The sequence below is a fragment of the Halichoerus grypus genome, chromosome X (genome assembly GCF_964656455.1).
Source record: "Halichoerus grypus chromosome X, mHalGry1.hap1.1, whole genome shotgun sequence".
In the NCBI taxonomy this organism is placed as follows: domain Eukaryota; kingdom Metazoa; phylum Chordata; class Mammalia; order Carnivora; family Phocidae; genus Halichoerus; species Halichoerus grypus.
In genome coordinates, this window is record NC_135727.1 from 75,040,452 (window position 1) to 75,061,865 (window position 21,414).

Here is a 21,414-nt window from a genome sequence, read left to right on the forward strand (position 1 = left end):
TTGATTTTGTAACTAGCAATTTAAACTTTCCAACATTTTCTTCCTCTGTTACGTGTCTGTGATTTCCAGTAAAGGTGTCCAGAAATCCACTGACGGCTGTAAGCCAAGATGAATAATAGGCTCTGGACTGTGTTTTCTCCTTCAACTTTCAACATTATATGGCAACTGAATACCAGCCCGGGGGGTTTCTACATTTGATCTGTAAAGGGTACCTAAGTAGGCAGACAGGTTGTCTAAGAAGACAGGAAAATTGCAGTCAATGGAAGTTTCCATGATATACCAGAATGAAAACAGGTATTTGGAGTCAAACAGATTAAGACATGAATCCTTGCTCAACTTCTAGCTGAACAGCCTTGGGTAAAATTACTCTATCTGATCCTTTGTTTATTCAAATATAAAACAAAGTATCACCCTGATAGAACTAAAACAAGTCAAATGCAATCAGATATTAGATGCTTTTTAAAGTATAAAGCACTACATATTTCAGTTATTATCTTCATTCTGCCTCTATGTCTTCTGTTCTCCACTTGCCATGTAAAATAGTATTATGGATATTATAGTGAGGGTGGGTCATCTTATTTCATCTCTGCTTTTATATCTTGCCTGTGGTCTCTGACCAAGGTTTCTGAGAGGTATGAACTTACGGGTGACAAGGAATATTGCTTTAGGGTACCCGAGAGAAGGATCCTGTCCTATTAAAAAGCTCCCCAAATTGCAAAAATACCTCTTATACCCCCAAATGCCAAGGACTCCACGAGATCTGTGCCCACCTCTCCTTGCCCAGTGGACAGGTTTAAGTCTTGTCTCAGCCCTCTATTTCCATCTGGAAAATTTTCTTAGAATTCAAAATATTTTGGCACCTATGGGTTAAAAGATGATAGCCACCACTCTGACTAAGACACCTTTTCCATTTCTAAAACACAAACACGCAGGCTCCATAAATAGGATAAACAGACCCATATTACACTCCCCTCAGTGAGTGCTCTTTGTTTCAATAATGGTCACAAACTCCCAGAGGCCACAGGGATCATTAAAAACACCATGTTCACTCTTATAGTCTTCTACCAAGTACTTGAATGTATAGGATTTGTTGTCTAAAATATGGAAAGGACACCCAACATTCCCTTTAGTGAAACTGTGCCAGAAACATGGAGGACTAACTTCCTGAGGAGCTTCTGGCTCCAGGGGTTGCAGGTACTCATAGCAACAATATTCCATCTACCCACTTCTCCAAAATAGTTTGTTCCTAAGGAGAATCAAAATAAAATTTTGATCTTCAAATCCCACCCCACCCATTCTCCATCATGCCCATTTTCTTAGTCCTTAGTTTAGATGTGGATTATTTTCACAGCTCACTTAACCTTGGATCAGAGTGAACTTGCCTAGGTCCTGAAAAGCAACAGAAACCTAATCAATGAGTTTTACCCTTGGTATCTACTTTGTAAGAAGAATCAGTTATTAGGAATTTCCAGATCTTCCAAGTGTCAGTGGTTGATATAATCCAGCTGCTGAAATTTGTAATATAGGATATGAGGGGACTTTCTTGCCCCAGCTGCCCAAGTGGAGAAAAAAAAATAGAGAAAGAAAGTACATAATTTCCATGTAAATAAATAAGTGAAGAAATGCTCAGATGAGTCTGATTCCCTCCTCTGCCTCTCTACCATCCATGTGCCTTTGACAGTGGGGTCAGTTACTAGAGCATGGCCTTCTGGGACTGCATTCAAGACATGCAGTTGCAGGATTCAGCTGTTACTGCTTGAGGGACAGAAGCTTGAAGCTGTCATCCAGGATGGACCTCCTGTTGCGTCGTAGCTTTCTCTGCCGATGCTGGTACCAGACCACACCACTAAGAGCCAGAGCAATGAGCAGGAGAATGATACTCATAGCAATTAAAACAGAAGCCAGCATCTCAATATTCTTCACAGGGATCTGCAAGCCCAGCATCTTCACATTTCCTTCTCCAATGTCTCTGAGGATTGTTGCTGAAATGGAATAAGAAAAAATGGGAACCCTGAGGTGGAGAGTACTCTAATGGGGCACCATTTGCAGTCAACTCCTGGGAAAGAAGAAATAACCCCATCAAAACTGGACAGAGGAACTGCTATCCCTAAAAAGACCAGCTGATGCAGACAGATTTATAGGTTACAAAGAATTTGTGTAACAAGATGTCACAGCTGAGAAAGCCCGTAGGAATCACTGAGGGCCCAATTCCCCCATGGAAAGAGCTAAAACTCAGAGTAGAAAGGACCTTGATATATTTCTTCAAATATATAAAGGCTTGTGATGTAAAAATAATAATAATAAAAATAATTGGATTTGGTCTGCATGTTTCCAGATGATAGAATTGGGAGCAATGAGTAGAATCTTCAAGGAGGCAGTATGACTAAATCATCTAGCTTATCAATGCTCAATTTGACTATTGGACCATGATAACTGCCTGCCACTGTGCTGTCTGGTCTGTCACCTTTTTGGGTCATGATAATACTGATGTCACATTGATCTTTCCAGGTGAAATAATCTGATTGTCTTAGTTCTTGGCATATAGACTTTTGCTGATCTCCAATTAACTCACAGAGTAAAACTCAGAATCAAGCCAGGCATTCCAACTCTCACAATCAGGCTCTAACCTACCTTTTTTAGTTTTATCTTCTGCTCTTTAGTTACAATAACTCATTCTTTGTTTCCCAGAGTAAGTGACCTTCTTTCAGGCTCCCAAGACTTTCTGAACACCCTTTTTCCCTCTTCACCTTTCTATACCCATCTTAAATGTTACAAAGCCTTCTTCTATAGCCATCTTAAATGTTACAAAGCCTTATTCAATTTAGCTGGGCAGTCAATGGTCCTTTCTTGTGTTCCCAAAGTATCCTTACAGTCTCCTGTTTTATGAAATGGTGATAAGAACCAAACTTAGGGCGCCTGGGTGGCTCAGTCGTTAAGCGTCTGCCTTCGGCTCAGGTCATGATCCCGGGGTCCCGGGATCGAGTCCCACATCGGGCTCCCTGCTTGGCGGGAAGCCTGCTTCTCCCTCTCCCACTCCCCCTGCTTGTGTTCCTGCTCTCGCTATCTCTCTCTCTGTCAAATAAATAAAATCTTAAAAAAAAAAAAACTATTAAAAAAAAAAAAAAAGAACCAAACTTAGCTCAGAGGTTTCTTGTGAGATTTAAGTGAGTTAATATTTATGGTATTTAGCATAGCACCTGGAAGATAACAAATGCACAATAACTGATAGCTGTTATTTTTTGCCCCCCCCTTTTTTACAATGTATACCAGCAGTGCAATTATTGTTTTTGTGTCTCATTCCATATCTAGACACAAACCTCCTGGAGAGTACTATGTTTCTTAGTTGTTTAGTGTCCCTGGAACTTAGCACATGTTTGATAAATATATAAATGGATGAATGAACATTCTTAAAAGAACAGAGAGAAGACGAAATATAATGAGTTCAAATGGAAGCTGGAAAACATCCTAGTTCTGAGTTTACATTCTACCACTTAACTCCTTTTGTAACCTTGGACAAATTACCTTCCATCTCTGTTTCTCATGTACAAAATTATTGGGTTTTATTAGACCACAGTTTTTGAGTTTTTTCCCCATTGTGGAACCTTTCTTACAAGTAAGAGCTTATGAGTATGTATGTACATAGAAATATGTATTATGTATATCCAAATATACACACAAAATATGTATATACACACCAATATATATGTGTGGATATATACAAATTCCAACTCTCACAATCAGGCTCTAACCTGCCTTTTTTGGTTTTATCTTCTACTCTTTAGTCACAATAACTCATTCTTTGTTTCCCAGAGTAAGTGACCTTCTTTCTATATATACAAATACACACACACACACACACACACACACACACACACATATATATATATATGTATGCCATTCCACTCTCTCAGCCTCACTTTACCTTACCCCGATCCCTCCAGGACATACCCTAGTCCCCTGAATGACAGTTTATAAGTTTCTTAGGGATATCATTAGGACTTTTGCAAACATAACTGAAAAAAATCACCAGACTCAACTGATGATCTCTAACATCCCTTCTAGCTCTCATAACTTTCTGAGTCTTTCTCAGTCCAGGCACAAATGGTGTGGGGAGAGTGAAAGCACTATTTGGACCTAGTTTAGGTAGGACAAGAATTTCTACTTTTTTGAAGGGCAGAAATGGCTGGTTCCAAAGAGTCAACTATTTGGTATTCCATAGATACAAGAATAAAAATAGCTGATGCAGACTGTATGTATGGTATTTGTACTAGTTGCATACTGTCTCTGTGAGTAGTTTATGTCTGTGTTATAGCTCCTTTATGTCCAACCCAGTGAAACTCTGAATTTTCTTCCCCCTCATACATTAGGTGGGAAGCTGAGAATGCAACCTTCAACTGGGGATTAAGCTGTTTTCCTCAACTTAGGAGGTTGGGAGTGGGGGGCAGAGAATAAACCTGCTTAGAGAAGTTGAACCTTGGGTTCCTGGCTTTTGAAGTCTTACAAAAATCTCAGAATGCTTCCTGCTAGTATTATAGTCCACCTTTTGGTCAGTGAACTTCATCTTCTAGAGGCACTACACCTCCCCCCCCCCAAGTACATACTACATACAACTACCCAGTTTGTGCGTTATTCTCCTTACCCTTTCCAATCTCTTTGGTGATGGTGGTGATAGTGCTTACGTGTTCTGGAAAAAAAAAAAAAAAGAAGTTAGTTAGCTTTGTTATTATTCCTACCAATCCACAGGTTTGTTGTGGGTATTGGCATTGGTTAGAGGAATTTCTCTGTGGTATCCTAAGTAAAATGAAGGTGCCTGGAATTAACTACCTTATTGTCAAAGTCAATATTGGTATATGGATTTGATTTTGAGTACTGATAAAAATATAAGCAAAAACATAGGCTTGGGAGTCCAAAAGGTAAGTCAACCCTCTGCCATTATGTACATATTTATTGGTACTTCCTATCCACATTCTTGTTTTCTTTGTCACCCTTTCCTACCTTCCCTTCAGGACATTTCTGTCCCTTTTCAAAACGATATCCCTACATATTCAAAATCTCCTCAAACACTTCTTCTTCTGGCTTTAATGAGGCTGAGCTCTTCTCTGAGCACTATGTTTCCTTTATATCCTCTCAATACTGGTTTGAGATAATTGTTCCTCCCCTTTTTTTGTGGCATATCTCTATCTCATTTGAGGCTTATATTATTTGGCTAGAAAACCCACAACCATTTTTTGTCACTGTTACCTGGTAGTTATTTTCATTCATGGACTGAATTTGGTACCCGGCACAGTCTTCTTCTTCCTCAATTCCCACCATTCACCCCTCAAGCTTCACAGTTTCTGGAACTTTTAACTCCAACAACTTTTACATCTACTCTTATTCTATCAACACCTCCCATGGTCACATTGGACTTATTATTCAGAACTGCTCCATCTCAGAAATATAAAATCTAACAACATCCTCCTATTCCTTCAATGTTTTAATGCTATTTATTCCATTTAACCTGTTATCCTCACTTCATAAAGATCTCCAGTTTCTGGATCCTTCCATTTTTCCCAAACTATTAGCTTCATCCTCTCTTCCCCCTCCCCTTTCCTGGTCTGGCTAGACTCTATGGTCTATCACTTCAACTACTAACTTACCAGAAGTGTTATAATCATCCACTGAAAACCATAGTAACTATGTTTTCCCCGTGTTTTGTCTGATTTGCTGAATATTGGTGGAGAAAAATCATGTAATTGTAAATACCAGTATTCTTTGTGTCCAACTTTAGGCCCTCAGTGTTGCCTGCCAATAATTAATTTATTTTCCATCACTCAGAGTAAATTTTGTTTTCCCATCTCCTGGAGTGGTTATTTCAAACCTTAGCCCACTCTCTTCAATTCCTTATCCTACTAACTATCTTTCACTCTCAGTAGATGACTCTGTCTCCTCTCTCACAAATGAAGCAGAGACCATAAAACAGAAATATTCTTTCTGACAAACCCCTCACCCAAACTTACACATTGATCATTTTCTTTTCTGTCTTTTCTCCCCTTTTAGTAAATAAACAAACAAAAACTTACTCCAGTCTAATTTTTCATTTTAGCTCCAGTCTTCATTCCCTGTTTCCTCATCAGGAACTTTGTTTCAACAATTAGTCCTTTCTTCCCTATCTGTCTTCAACTATTTCCTCTGGTTTGCCAGTTAGCACATATGTAGTTGGAGCAATATTGAATTAGAGTATCATGAGGTATAAACAAACAAAAAAGCAAATAGGTGAGCTTTATGGGCTGGCTCCTTGTCAGAGATATGGGCTATCCTTATTCATGGAGGTTCTCTGATCATATGTATTGTGATAATCTGTTGTTTATTAAATGGTCCAGATTTTGGATTACTCATCATAGACCGATAAAACCGTTGTCTTCCATCTATAGCACCTTTTTTTCAAAGCTTTTATTTATTCATTTGAGAGAGAGAGAATGAGTGGAGGGGGGGAGGCAGAGGGAGAGGGAGAAGCAGACTCCCCAATGAGCAAGGGGCCCGACATGGAGCTCGATCCCAGGTCCTTGGGATCACGACCTGAGCCAAAGGAGACACTTAACCAACTGAGCCACCCAGGTACCTGAATCTATAGCATCTTGATGACACATCAATTCATCACTTGACTTTGGTTCTAAAGACTGAGAAAATACAACAAAGAATTCTGTGGACCTATCTGGGTAGTAAGGAATAGTACTAGAGTAGTAGTAGAAGTAGTAGTACTAGAGTTGAAGCCACATTTTAGCACTATGGGTTACTAGAGAACAAAGCTTTTCAAAGATACAGGATATCATAATGGACAATTTCTCTTTCCCTGGGGGTAAATAGCAGAGTTGTGTTCTCTACCCTGGTTTACTAAGCTTTTTGAATACCCAAAGACATTTTCAAACTTTCTACTTCTGCTGATAGAGTGTCAATGACTGGAAATCCTAGACTCAGGTCAAGAGGCTCTTAAACAATTAATGACCCAAAGACACAAAGTTCATGGCAGCCTAAACTTCTATGTTCTTGGTGATGAACAACGACTGAGTGGTAAAGAAATTACCCCAGCAATTCACTCTCCATATAAAAATATAAGACAAACCCTTTTTTTTTTTCACCCTTCACATATTTCTGGGATAAGCTATAATTGAAGGCCAATATCTCCATCTAGCTTTAGGCCAACTTGTTCCAAGACAGAAAGAACTTTTTCACCAATCAATTAAGAGGTGACTATTAGAATTATATTTCTTTTTTTTAAAAGAAAGGACTTATTTGCAAAATTTCTTGAAATAACACCTCTAATGAATCATAAAATAATAAATTTATATTCAAATGAAATATATTTCAAAGGAAGCATATCTATGGTAAGCATCAATGCATAGAGCTTAACGAGTTTCAGGCTGGGTCAACTAATGTGAAATCAATAGATGTCAAAGTAATTAGGAGGGGGCAGGAACAAGGGGGCAATGGAGAATGAGAAATATTAGTTGGGAGAACACCTGGGTGGGGACTGTTCTGTCTTAAATCCTGGTTCTTCTGGGATCAGAAAGACAGATGCAAGGAATTTCTAGGGATTAACTGGTTCCTGTAGGCTACATAAAGTGTTTGAAGATTTCCAGTCTTGAGAAGTTAGACCTTACCTCTTTGGGATAAAACAGTAAAGAGGGTCTCCATACCAGCATGGACATGATCAGAAACATGGCAGTGCATCAACCATGTCCCAGGGTTACTGGCTACCATTTCCACAACCTCAAAGGTTCCTGGGAACAGATCCACCACATCTGCCCGGTAGCTCTCTCCATTCTGTAATAAATATTGGGAGTAGGGGAGAGGAAATAAAGGGTAAAGAGATAATCTCAGAGCTTATAGGAGCTAAAAAGCTTGGATGTCCCAATCAGGGACATGGGACTCCAAGATTCATAGATCAGAGAGCAGCTTAAAGAGTCCGCCTTATCCATCTTCCTTATAAACCCACCCACACAAACTGAATCAACAGAGGAGACCCTTTCTTCCTACTTTTTCTTAAAGTGTCCCAAAGTAAAAGACATTCCATCTTCCTCTGGGGGATAAAACTAATATCACCATACTTTTTAGCAGGCTGACATTTGGGATTTTGGCTTAAGCCTTGACTCCTAGGAAGGAACCACATATTTCCTTTAGAAATTGAACTCAATTTAGTTTCCTCTCCATGCTATCACTTTTATCACATTTCTATAACTTTAATTCTACATTAATGCCTTCAACTCTGCTCCCTTTCCCTAAGACTAAATCTTCTTTTTCAAAATCTGCCTGTTGTTCCATGTAGCTCCTGAATTGAAGTTCTTTTTATAACTGATTAAGAACTTTCATAGATTCTGAGATATCACTCTGAAATTTCTTGCTCTTAGGATCACTGTTCACTATCTCTCCAGTCCTTGTCTGGTATCCAATTACATTGATTTCTTCAACCTACTTACACCATAAATGAGCTACTCATTTCTTCTATACTAGAAGGAAAAGCTAAGGACTAGAGGGAAGTGACTGACCCTGGAATACACAGCCAAACTAGAATTCCCAGCTCAATTCTCCATGTACAAGACCTCTCCCCTTTTAACTAACATCTTCTTCCTTAAGAAGTTGTTCTCTTCTTCCTTAATGACTGTCAAAGCATTCTTCTAATCATTCTTGAGGTACTCAGCCCTTTTCTTACTCACCCGATATAGGAAGCTCTCTGCATGGAAGTGGACAGTGTGGAGGTCAATATCTTGGCCCATGCCCAGCATGTACCAGGCCACTCGTTCTCCTTGGTACATGGTAAGACCCCCGAGGTTGCTGTAGAGCTTTCCATTAATGGCTGTAAAAAAGAAAAAGTCTCATTTCTCTCATTTTGACTTACCATTGCCACTGCCTTAAAGATAATTCCTATCATGTCTGATGATAGCAATAGCTTCTTTTTTTTATGTTATGTTAGTCACCATACAGTACATCATTAGTTTTTTTTGTAGTGTTTCATGATTCATTATTTTCATATAACACCCAGTGCAATAGCTTCTTAACTTCTTTAATCTCTATTCCATTTGCCTCCCTTCAGTCTATCTTACACACTGGTGTTATCAGAGTGGTCTTTCTAAATAACTAATCTGACCATGTCATTCTACTGTTAAAAATACTGTAATAGCTCTCTCCTGCCTAAAAAATCAAGACCATGGCTCCTTAGTTCAGCCAACAAGGTCCTTCAAAATAAAAGCCCAAACCACCTTCCCATGCTCATCTCTCATTATCTAAAATATTTATTCCAATTAGGGTGTTTTATTCACCATCCCCCATATGTCCCCCTATGCATGTTCTTTGTGTCCTTGCTCATGCTTCTGATCTTTACCCCTATAAATCCTGCCTTCTTTTATCCATCTTTTCAAAGCCCAGTCAGAACTTCACCTTATCCAAGAACACTTCCTTGATCTAGCTCCTCTTAGTACCTCTCATTCCCTTCACCTCCTTCTACCTCTGAACCCCTCCAATATTGTTTGTACCACTATTTGGAACTCACTAGAAACTCCCTTCTACACTTACTTATCTTTTAATTTGTGGAAGCTTATATCCCCAACTAGACTATAAGTTCCTAGTAAGCAGGAAATGAATGTATGTACTATACTAATATAGTTTCCTTGTATTCTTCAGAGCACCCAGCAGACACCTGAGCTTACAATATATGCTAAATAAAAAGTATTTGTCATGTTCTTGGGCTTAATAATGATATTAATGCATGGGCCTCATTATATGTTTCTTCCCAGGCCACATCCTATGCTCTAAAGACAACAAATTACCCATAGCCATGTTAATTCACATCATCAGGACTATGTCCAGGATACATTCCTGTACCCCACATGTTCTCATGGAGGGGAAGTAATTTTTACTCTACACTCCAAGAGGGGAAACAATGGAAGGAAAATTTATAGCCTCTCTCTGTATTACCCCAACTAATTGTGAATTTGAAAAAACAAAAATAGAACTAAAAATGCTCAACTCCACCCCCTCTGAATCTTCTGTCTCTTGAATCAGTCTGACCACAGAAAAGAATGCAAATGGATTTACTATGCCTTTATAGAGAAGATTCTACCCCTGCAAAAGAGAGGGCTATTGTTGTTTATTTATGTCAATGTCAGGGTAGAAAATATCCACTGCAGGGGTAATATTAGCGAGTCCATTTAGTTTCAGAAATAAATTCAGTTTTCCAATTAGCTTTCTTAATAAGCTCACACTTGATCTTAAGAATCTCTATCTTTTTTAAAATTTTAATTGGTTCAGGAATCTGGAAGAGAAGGGAAAAATATTTATTTTCCCTCAGACCCCAACATTATCTATCTACAGTAACATCATTCAGAAAGAACTCAACAAATACCTGATAAATAAGTAGATGGACTGATACCTGAAGAGTTTAGATGAATGAACACATAAACAGAGAGAAATAGGCATTAACCAAACAACTGGGCACTAACAAGGTCTAACTGTGCCCCAATTCCCCTTTTCTCCTGAGCAAATTATTTCTCTGATTTGACGGGAACTAAAAAGTTCACATTGTTCATTTTGTGAATCTTCTATTCCAATGTGAATCACTTATATCTCCATCAAGGGGAAATAGCTAAAATCTATGTGACAATGAGATACTAATTTTGAGTTCCATTGGAGTCATTATCAAAGCTACACCTTATCCTCAGGTCAGGTCAAAGAAATATCGCACTAGAAAGGATGGTGAGAAATCACTTCATACATTTCAGTATATTTAAGTTCTCACTCAGATTTTCTCATCTGTGAAATGATACACAGATCTCTGAAACAAAGGACGGCTTGGATGTACAATTTCCTTCCAAAATTCATCCAAGCATCAAAAAGCTCTTCATTGTATGTAATATAAATCCAGCATTCTATATTCTGAGGCTCTCTCCTCCAATGCTTCTCTCTGTAAATTGAAACTTTGTTTTGAAAATACACTAAAAGACAAGCTGTCTTTCATCCATCTATATTGGAATCTATTGAGAAAGTAGATCCCAGATCCATAGTGGTAAAGAAATAAGATGACATTGAGAGACTAAACTTAGGATTTTGACGCAGAAGGGCCATAAGCAGCCAACCCACCAGGTACATTGAGGGTCATAAATCTCCATCTTCCTTTTCTAGTGTGTTAAAATATGTTGGTGTCACTACAACTTTACAGAGTCAGCCTCTTGCTTTATGGGCACCTGATCTAATGTGGACTACTTATCTGCTTTGTGTATATAAATGTACAATAGTAAGAGACAGTTCTTCTAATTTATTCACTTACCACCTTCCTACCTTCCTTCCCATTCTTTCAAGAATTATGCTCCCTTAGGTAGTGATGGGCCTATCATATACCCCCATGCAACTAGTGGGGAGTTCTTTGGAAGAGGGATAGGTTCTTTTCTACAGACCATGCATTTTATTGCTCTCCAGAAAAATCTCATCCTGTAGGTTAACATGGCCTGGCTCCTGGGGCCCATGGGCTGCTACATTCTCCTCCAGATACCAAGACTGGTTCTCATCAAAGATCAAGAATAACAAGGCAAATTCTCGGTCCATGTCATTACGTCCTCCATAGGGCTCCAGGGTGCCCTTTCGGCAGATGGTCAAGGGTCCAATCAGGCCACTATACATGTCCTGAGAATGGGAAAGAGGAGGATACAGTAAAAAAAAATGGAGTCATTCCTGGGTAGCAGTGTTCTACAGGGTGCAAGGCTGACATCCAAGTCCACTGTGTTCAGCACTTTATCATAATGTCTTACATTTATAAGGTATATATTTACCTCCACTATGTTATCTGAATTCATTCTCATAACCATCTTGGGACACAGGTTAGATGTACTATCCAACCTATTACTTTAGCTAGGCTGGCCTATCCATTGATCACCAAACCCAAAGGCACTTTCACTACCCAGTACTTTTCCTCATACTTTTTTTTTCTTCCTGTAATGCCTTCTCCTCTGCCATATACCTTATCTTATGGCATAGTGCTATTTAGATTTCAGGGTTTAAAGTACATGCACCTTCCATTGTGGTGCCTTCTCCAGGTTCCCTTTAATCATCTCCTCCAAGCAGAAGTAATCACTCTTTCATGGACCCCACCCCCCATAGCACTTTCTATCATATGGTTTTCAAGGAGCTTTATATATATAAAGATATATATATATCTTTACATTTTTATCATCCAAAGCACCAAGTAAAATGCCTAAAATGTAGTAGTCTTTCAATAATGATTGCTGACAGCTGACTGAATGGTTGCCTAGATAGATAAACTCATTTTCCAGATGAGGAAACAGGGAGATAATGACTCATCTAAAGTCACTCCAAAGACAAGAGTGAACCAAATTTGGGGCTAAAACTCGAATTTCTTGACAACCAATCCTGGGCTTTTTAAATGAGAGCATATTGACTTATAGGACCCAAGACAAAGAAACAAAGAAGAAAACCCTTAGGGATAAATATGTGGTGCTACCTATTCCCTTCATTCCTCCTTCTGTCTATTAAAATAAACCCCATATTTGAGGAATTTCCCCCAAACTCTGGGCTTCAGTATTTCAGGGCTGGGCTCTGTCCATTTATGGGACTCACCTCCAGGAAACCAATATTGTCTTTACCTTGATGGGATCCACTGCAGAATAATAGATCCAGGAAACACAAGCAGAATCATTGGGCCCTGGGCCAGATCTTTCTGGGATGTTCCATTGGTAAGTGAGAACCTCACCTAGGAAGGGTAATAGGGATTACCAGTTGGGCCATGTCAATTTTTTTCCCAACTCTTAGGTGCCCCAAAGTGCTGTGACGGGTGAGTCTCAAGACCTTTAAGATCTTTTTCCATTATTTCCATACCAGTCTCCATTTTATTTTTGTGACTTTGCTTTTCTCCCTCCTGAGACACCTCCAGCCTCTCTTCTACTATCCCTATCTTTAAAAGCCCCGGTCCAATCCTCTGGTAAAGCAGTTCTGATACTGTTCTCTCTGCTTATAATGTCCTCCCTCCTTCTCGTTTTGGCTCTGCTTTGTTCTCCTTTTCTTGCTGCTGCTTCCTATATTCAGCTGTTTCCCCAAGGCTCTGTCTCTAGTCCCCTTCTTCCTCTCTCCATACTCTCCCTATGGAAGATCAATTATGATCTATGTATTGGTGACTCATAAATACTAACCAGACCTCCCTTGCCATTAAGCTCCAATCTGAATTTTTTAAATTAGATACTGGGCATCTTTTGAAGATTGTCCTGACAACACATCAAAAACTAAAATTGTTCTGAATTCACCTCCCTCATTTGAAAACATAACTTGTTAATTTAATCTGTGTTCCCAGTACCTAGTAATGACATCAAAACCCTTCTCCTTACCCAGACTCAAAACCTTAGTTTTCTTCATCTTCCCACCTTTACACACTCCATATGCAACCAAATAGTAAGTTCTATCGATAATACCTCTACAATACATTGTATTGCTATGCTATCCTCCTTCCAATTCCCAATACTACTGCGATAGTATAGACCCTTATTTTCTCAAATGGACTATTACAAACCCCCCTAACATGTTTCTCTGCCTCCAAGTTTTGTCCTCTCCAATCCGTCTTCTAACTGATGCCATATTAATTTTTATAACAGTTTTATTGAGATATAATTTGCATATCATACAACTCACCCATTTAAAGGTTTTTAGGGGCGCCTGGATGGCTCAGTTGGTTAAGCAACTGCCTTCGGCTCAGGTCATGATCCTGGAGTCCGGGGATCGAGTCCCGCATCGGACTCCCTGCTCAGTGGGGAGTCTGCTTCTCCCTCTGATCCTCCCCCTCTCATGCTCTCTGTCTCCCATTCTCTCTCTTAGATAAATAAATAAAAAATCTTAATAAAAAAAATATATAAAGGTTTTTAGTATATTCACAGGATTTTGTAACATCACCACAATCAATTTTTAAAAGATCATTACCACTAAAAAAAAAAAAAAAATCTTCACTCTTTAGCCATCATTCTCTAATCACCCACTCACCCAAGCCCTGGACAACCACTAACCCACTTTATGTCTCTATAGATTTGCCCATTTTGAGTATTTTATACAAATTCAATTATACAGGATGGATGTCAGCAAATTGATAGACTAAGGAGGTCTTAATGCTAATTTCTTCCCACAATAACAACAAAAATAAGGAAAATAAAGAATAAACAACTATATACCCACAAAAATAGCTCTAAGAAAGCTTCAGAATATAATGAAGAAATTGTAACAACCCAGCAGGGCAAAAACCTGAATATGGCCATATAAAAAAAGTGTAGGAAGTATCTTACCTACGTCATCCCTGTCTGGTGTAGCTGGTACCAAGGGAGAGCACTCATGGGAGACATGAAAAGAAGGTGGACCCCAGCAGCCCTCACCACCACAGCCAGGGAGTCTTTCTTGGCACTGGCCTCAGCTGACTGAGCTGCCTGGAGTCCATGACCCTCTGCCACTTTTTCAAGCAAGAATCATGACCACTCTGCTCCAACCCAAGAAGTTATAGCTTATATGTCCCCTCAAAGCTTATCTTGTGCCCCAAGGGGGAGCCCCTAAGGAGCCACTGCCCATCTTCCCTCCCCCAGTGAGTCACAGGTTATTTGCTTCCAGCTCCACAAGGAGTCATTGCTGCTGTATTTCCTCAGAGAAGGAGTTGCTACTGCTATACTCCCTTAGAAGGAGATACCACCACGGCATCCTCCCAAGAAGAAGCTGCTACCACTCCATGCTCCACACCCAGAAAAAACTGCTGCCCTTCTGCTTATTCCCTCTGAGGAAAGAACCTTCAATGTTGCATTTTCCAGAAGGAGCCATTGTTTCTCTGCACTACCCCAGGAGGAGCTGTTAGTGCTCCACATACCTCACCAAGAAGAAGCTGCTTTAACTCCCCACCCAAAGAGCCACAGACATTCTGTCCCCCCATAAGGAGACACCAACAACCTCAAACCCCCCAAGAAGGAGCCACTTATGTTCCGTCCCCCCACAAGGAGCCACCACTTCACTGTTCTCCCAAAGTAGAAGCCACTACTGCACTGATCCTCAACACAAGGAGCTGCTGTTGCTGAGCCCCCAAAAGTAGCCAGCTCTTCTATGGCTCCCTTACTCAGAAGGAACCATTGCTGCTCCACTCCACCCAGAAGTAGCTACCACTTTTCACTTTCTCGATGGTATACTGTGAAGCACAAAAACTTTTAATTTTGAGGAAGTCCAGTTTATTTATTTATTATTTAGTCATGTGTGCTTTTAGTGTTGTATCTAAGAATCATTTTCTAACTCAGGGTCACAAATTTTTATGTTTTCTTTTAAAAGTTTTGTAGCTTTAGCTCTTACATTTAGGTGTTTGATCCATTTTGAGTTAGTTTTTCTATATGGTGAGAGGTAGGGAGTCCAATTCCACTGTTTTGCATGCTGATATCTACTATGTCTCAGCACCATTTGTTGAAAAAACTATTATTTCTCCATTAAATAGTCTTGGAACCCTTGTTAAAAATTAATTGACCATAAATATAAGGGTTTATTTCTGTACTCTCAGTCCTATCCCATTAATCTATATATCTTTATGCCATTACCAAAAGTCTTGATTATTGTGCTTTATAGTAAGTTTTGAAATTGGTAAGTGTAACTTCTCCAACTTTGTTACTCTTTTTGAAGATTGTTTTTGCTATGTGATATCAATTTTTTCCAAACCTCTCTTTTTCAAGTCACTCTTCTCTTCAAAATTTTAATAGCTCCCTTATACCCAAAGAATGAAGTCCAAACACTTCATCCAAACATCTAAGCCCTTTCTAACTCAGCCCTGGCTTATCTTTTAGCCTATTTCTTACTCTTCCTACTTCTGTAAAAAGGACACTGGCCAAACTTAATTATTTACCTCTGAGCATATCCCATACTTTCACAGCTTTGTGCTTTGATGATGTTATTCTCTTTACCTAAACCATCCTCCAACCTCTCCACTGAGTTTTAAACTCCTTTATTCAACTGTCTACTTGACACTTAAAGTTGTTTAATTTTTATCTCAAACTCAACATATTAAAAATACATCTTTGACTTCTCTCTCAAATCTACTCCTCCTATCTCAGTAGTGAAACCAGTTATTCAGGAAAAAAATCAGGAGTTATTTTTTATTCTTTCCCCCCATATCTCATATCCATCAGCATGTTCTGAGGGATCTACCTAAGAAATATATCCCCATCCATCCACTTCTATTTGTCTCCACAGCTACTACCCTAGTCTATACCATCATCTTCTGTCACCTGTACAACCATAATAGATACCTAAATGGTCCCTCCTGTAACACATGCCCCACATAAACACAAATGAAATCTTTTAAAACATAAAGTAGACAATGCTACACCCCTGGAACAGCTTTCCATTACAATTACAATGAAATAAAAACTCCTTACTATGAATTGCAAGACATGACATAATATCTCTGATTTTTGTTCATCTCTCCAAATTCATTTCCTACTCTTATCCATAATGTTCAGTATGCTATAGCTATGCAGCCTCCTTCTTACTTCTCAAACACACTGAGATTATTCCTGTTTCAAGCTATTTACATTTGTGGTTCAAGCTGTTCTGAAATTTTCTTAATATGGCTCATTCCTATTTATCATTCAAGTATCAGTCCAAACATCACTTCCTCAGAGGGGCCTGTTCTGACCATAGTAGCCAAGCTTTCACCTCTGTATCCAGAATACACAAAGAATTCTCGATTCAATAATATGAAAACAAAAACCCCATTCAAAATGGGAACGTTTTTGACAAGATATTTCACTATTTTGAACTCTAAGGAGCAGGAAGATGGTGGCAGAGTAGGAGAATCCTAGGCTCGCTTTGTCCTATGAATACAATAACTATCAAATCAACCTAAATACCCCAGACATTGACCTAAAGTCTGACAGAACAGAATTCACAACTAAAGGGAGAGAAGAGGCCACATCAAAGAAGATGGGAAGTGTGGAAACATGGTTAAGGGGAAATTGGACCACAGCTGCTGTGGAAGGGAGGAAGAAGAGTGAGAGAGGAGCATGTAGAGAATTCACAAGAATATTTCCCTAAAACCATTGACTTGGAAAATGAGAGGGGCTGAATTTTGTGAGTTCTAACAATCACCGGAGCTTAAAGCCTGGAGCTTTAAAGGTCAGTGAGTTTGGCTGGGATAGAGTCTGGAGGGCACTGCATTGTTCCTGGAGAGAAAGCAGGCAAACAATTCTGGGGCAGACAGCATGAACAGCTATCTGAAAAAAGCCTGGGGCACAGAGTGGGGAGATAATTTGGTCTTCTCAGAGTGTGTCCCTGAGAGTCAATGTTCAGGGAGACACCTCTCCAGGAACAAAGGAGCTGGCCAGCACCATCTTCCTCCCCTACCCCTCAGTATAAACACAGAGCCACCTGTGGGAAGCAACATAGCATCAATACTAGCTGTCTAACTTGCTTACACCAAGGCCCACCACCTGTATTCTTCCCAAGAAGACCAGCACAAACACCTGCCCACACCATGTCTCCTGACCAGAGAGTTTGCAGGGCCTCACTTCCTGTCAAGGTGGTGACAGAACTCATTTCACAAGCAGATCAGAGAACACCTAATTAAAACTCACCACATTCAGGCCAGAACCAAACACTACTCATGGCAGGCAAGGGAAACCTCTACAGACTGGCCTGAAGGAAAGAACAGCCAAAGCACAACAGCAGAGTGCATGCAGCACACACCAGAGACACTCCCTGTAGCACCAGACAGTACATAACATCTTCTTCACAGGAACATTACTTTCAGAGGCAGGAGACATAACAAGCTTTTCGAAAACATAGAAGAAGGCAGACAGACAAAACATGAAGAAAGAGGAATTTATCCCATATGAAAGAGAAAGATAGGCCACAGCCAGAGATCTAAGCAAAACAGATATAAGTAACATATCTGATGAAGAATTTAAAGCAATGTTCATAAGGGTACTCACTGGACTTGAGAAAAGAATAGAAGACATCAGTGAGACCCTTACCACAGAGATAAGAGTTAAAAAAATCAATCAGAGATGAAGAGTGCAATAAACAAGATCAGAAACACGTTTGATGCAATGAACAGCAGGGTAGAAGAAGCAGAGGAATGAATTTGTGACCTAGGAGAGAAAATAATGGAAAGTAATGAAGCTGAACAAAAGAGAGAAAGGATTATGCAACAGGAGAATAAACTTAGGGAACTCAATGACTCCATCTAATGTGATAATATTCATATTACAGAAGTCCCACAAGGAGAAGAGAGAAAAGGGGGCAAAAAAATTATTTGAAGAAATAATACCTGAAAACTTCCCTTATCTGGGGGAAAGAAATGACATCTAAATCCAAGAGGCATAGAGAACGCCCATCAAAATCAACTAAAGCAGGACAACACCAAGACATACTGTAATTAACTTGGCAAAATACAGTGATAAATAAAAATTTTAAAAGCAGCAAGACAAAAGAAGTCCCTAACTTACAAGGGAAAACTCATAAGGAAAGCCAGAGATTTTTCAACAGAATCCTGGCAAGCCAGAAGAAGTGGCATGATATATTCCAAGTGATGAATGGGGAAAATCTGCAGCCAGGAATATTTTATCCGGCAAAGCTATCATTCAGAACAGAAGGAGATTTGTATGTCTTCCTTGGAGAAATGTCTGTTCATGAAATGCTCAACATCACTCAGCATCAGGGAAATATAAATCAAAACCACAATGAGATACCACCTCACACCAGTCAGAATGTCTAAAATGAACAACTCAGGAAACAACAGATGTTGGCAAGGATGCAGAGAAAGGGGAACCCTCTTACACTGTTGGTGGGAATGCAAACTGGTGCAGCCACTCTGGAAAACAGTATGGGAGTTCCTCAAAAAGTTAAAAGTAGAAATGCCCTATGATCCAGCAATCACACTAGGTATTTACCCAAAGGATGCAAAAATTAATTCTAAGGGAAACATGCACCCTGATGTTTATAGCAGAATTATCTGTAACAGCCAAATTATGGAAAGAGCCCAGATGTATATTGACAGATGAATGGATAAAGAAGATGTGGTATATATATACAATGGAATATTACTCAGCCATCAAAAAGAATGAAATCTTGCCATTTGCAATGATGTGGATGGAACTAGAGTGTATTATGCTAAGTGAAATAAGTCTGTCAGTGAAAGAAAAATACCATATGATTTCACTCATATGTGGAATTTAAGAAACAAAACAGATGAACATAGGGGAAAGGAAGGAAAATAAAATAGATGAAAGCAGAGAGGGAGGCAAACCATGAGAAACTCTTAACTATAGGAAACAAACTGAGGGTTGCTGGAGGGGAGGTGGCTGGGGGATGGGGTAATTGGGTGATGGACATTAAGGAGGGTACTTGAAATAATGAGCACTGGGTGCTATATGCAACTGATAAATCACTAAATTCTACCTCTGAAACTAATAATACAGTACATGTTAATTAAATTAGACTTAAATTAAAAATTTGAAAAATAAAATTAATTTAAATGCAAAAAAATAAAAAAAAATGAAGGAGAGATAAAGAGTTTCCCAGACAAACAAAAACTAAAGAAGTTTATGATCACTAAACCACTCCTGAAAGAAATATTAAAGGGGACACCTTGAATGCAAAGGAGAAACCAAAAGTGACAGCATAAAGGCAGGAAACACAAAAGCAGTAAAAATGAATATTTCTGTAAAAAAATCAGTGAAGGAACTGACACAAGCAAAAAGGATATAAAATATGATAGCATACACCTGAAATGTATGGAGGAGAGGAGTAAAGAATGGGTTCAAACTTGAATGACCATCAACTTAATATAGACTGCTATTTCCAGAAGAGGTTATATACAACATAATGGTAACCATATATCAAAAACGACTAATAAACATGCAAAAAATAAAGAGAAAAAAATCCAAAAATATCACTAAATAAAAACAGCAAAACACAAAAAAGATAAAGACAAAAAAAGGTCAGAGAACATCTCCAGAAACAACAAAAGAAGTAATAAAATGACAATAAATATATATCTATCAATAATTACTTTGAATGTAAATGCCTTAAAGATGCCAATCTAAGCATATAGGGTGTCAGAATGGATAAAAAAAAAAAAAAAACACCCATCTATATGCTGCCTACAAGAAATTCATTTTAGTTATAAAGACACCTAGAGATTGAAAGGGAGGGGATGGAGAAACACTTATCATACAAATGAATAGTAAAAGAAACCAGGGGTATCAATACTTCTATTGGACAAACTAAACTTGAAAGCAAAGATTGTAACAAGAGATGAAGAAGGGCAGTATATCATAAAAAAGGGGATAATCCAACAAGAATATATAACAACTGTAAATATTTAGGCACCCAACATGGGAGCATCCAAATGTATAAAACAATAACAAAAATAAAGGAACTAATTGATAATAATACAGTAATAGTAGGGGATTTTAACACCTCACTTACACCAGTGGAGAGATCATCTAAACAGAAAATGAACAAGGAAACAATGGATCTGAAGGACACTCTGGATCAGATGGACATAATAGATATACTTGAAACATTCCATCCTAAAACAGCAGAATACACATTATTTTCAAGTACACATGGAACATTCTCCAGGAAAGATCACATATTAGATCACAAATAAGGCCTCAACAAATACAAAAAGATTGAAGTCATACAATGCAACTTTTCTGACCATAATGCTATGAAACTAGAAGTCAACCACAAGAAAAAATCTGGAAAGACCAGAACTACATGGAGGCTAAACAACATGTTACTAAACAATGAATGGGTAAACCAGGAAATCAAAGAATAAATTAAAAAAAGATACATGGTCACAAATGAAAATGAAAACATGACAGTCCAAAAACTTTGGGATGCAGCAGAAGTGGTCTTAAGAGGGACCTAAGAGGTCCTAAGAGGGCCTGTAACAACACAAGCCTACCTCAAAAAGCAAGAAAAATCTCAAATAAACAACCTAACTTTGCACCTAAAAGAACTAGAAAAAGAATAACAAACAAAGCCTAAAGCCAGTAGAAGGGAGGATATAATAAAGATTAGAGCAGAAATAAATGATATAGAAGCTAAAAAAAACAAACAATAAAACAGATGAATGAAACCAGGAGGCGGTTCTTTGAAAAAATTTAAAAAAATTATAAACCTCTATCCAGACTTATCAAAAATAAAAGACAAAAGAACCAAATATTTAAAATCACAAAGTAGAGAAAAAATAGAAACCAACACCACAGAAATACAAATAAATATAGGGAAATATGAAAAATTATATACCAACAAATTGAACAACGTGGAAGAATTAGATAAATTCCTAGAAACATATAAATTACAAATACTGAAACAGGAAGAAATAGAAAACTTGAACAGACTGATAACCAACAAATAAATTGA

General features: G+C 38.5%; 1 protein-coding gene across 1 annotated transcript in view; it reads right to left on the reverse strand.

Moving 5' to 3' along the window:
• Positions 1-915: 915 nt before the first annotated feature.
• The window catches only part of HEPH (hephaestin), an 86,290-nt gene continuing 65,791 nt past the window's right edge, over positions 916-21,414 (reverse strand). Inside the window, exons 16-21 of the mRNA XM_078063955.1 lie at positions 12,630-12,736; positions 11,427-11,652; positions 8,694-8,833; positions 7,641-7,803; positions 4,640-4,684; positions 916-1,982 (exon numbers count right to left, since the gene is read on the reverse strand). Coding sequence (XP_077920081.1) covers positions 1,750-1,982; positions 4,640-4,684; positions 7,641-7,803; positions 8,694-8,833; positions 11,427-11,652; positions 12,630-12,736 — 914 coding nt within the window. The 3' untranslated portion in view covers positions 916-1,749. The remainder of the gene's footprint in view (positions 1,983-4,639; positions 4,685-7,640; positions 7,804-8,693; positions 8,834-11,426; positions 11,653-12,629; positions 12,737-21,414) is intronic.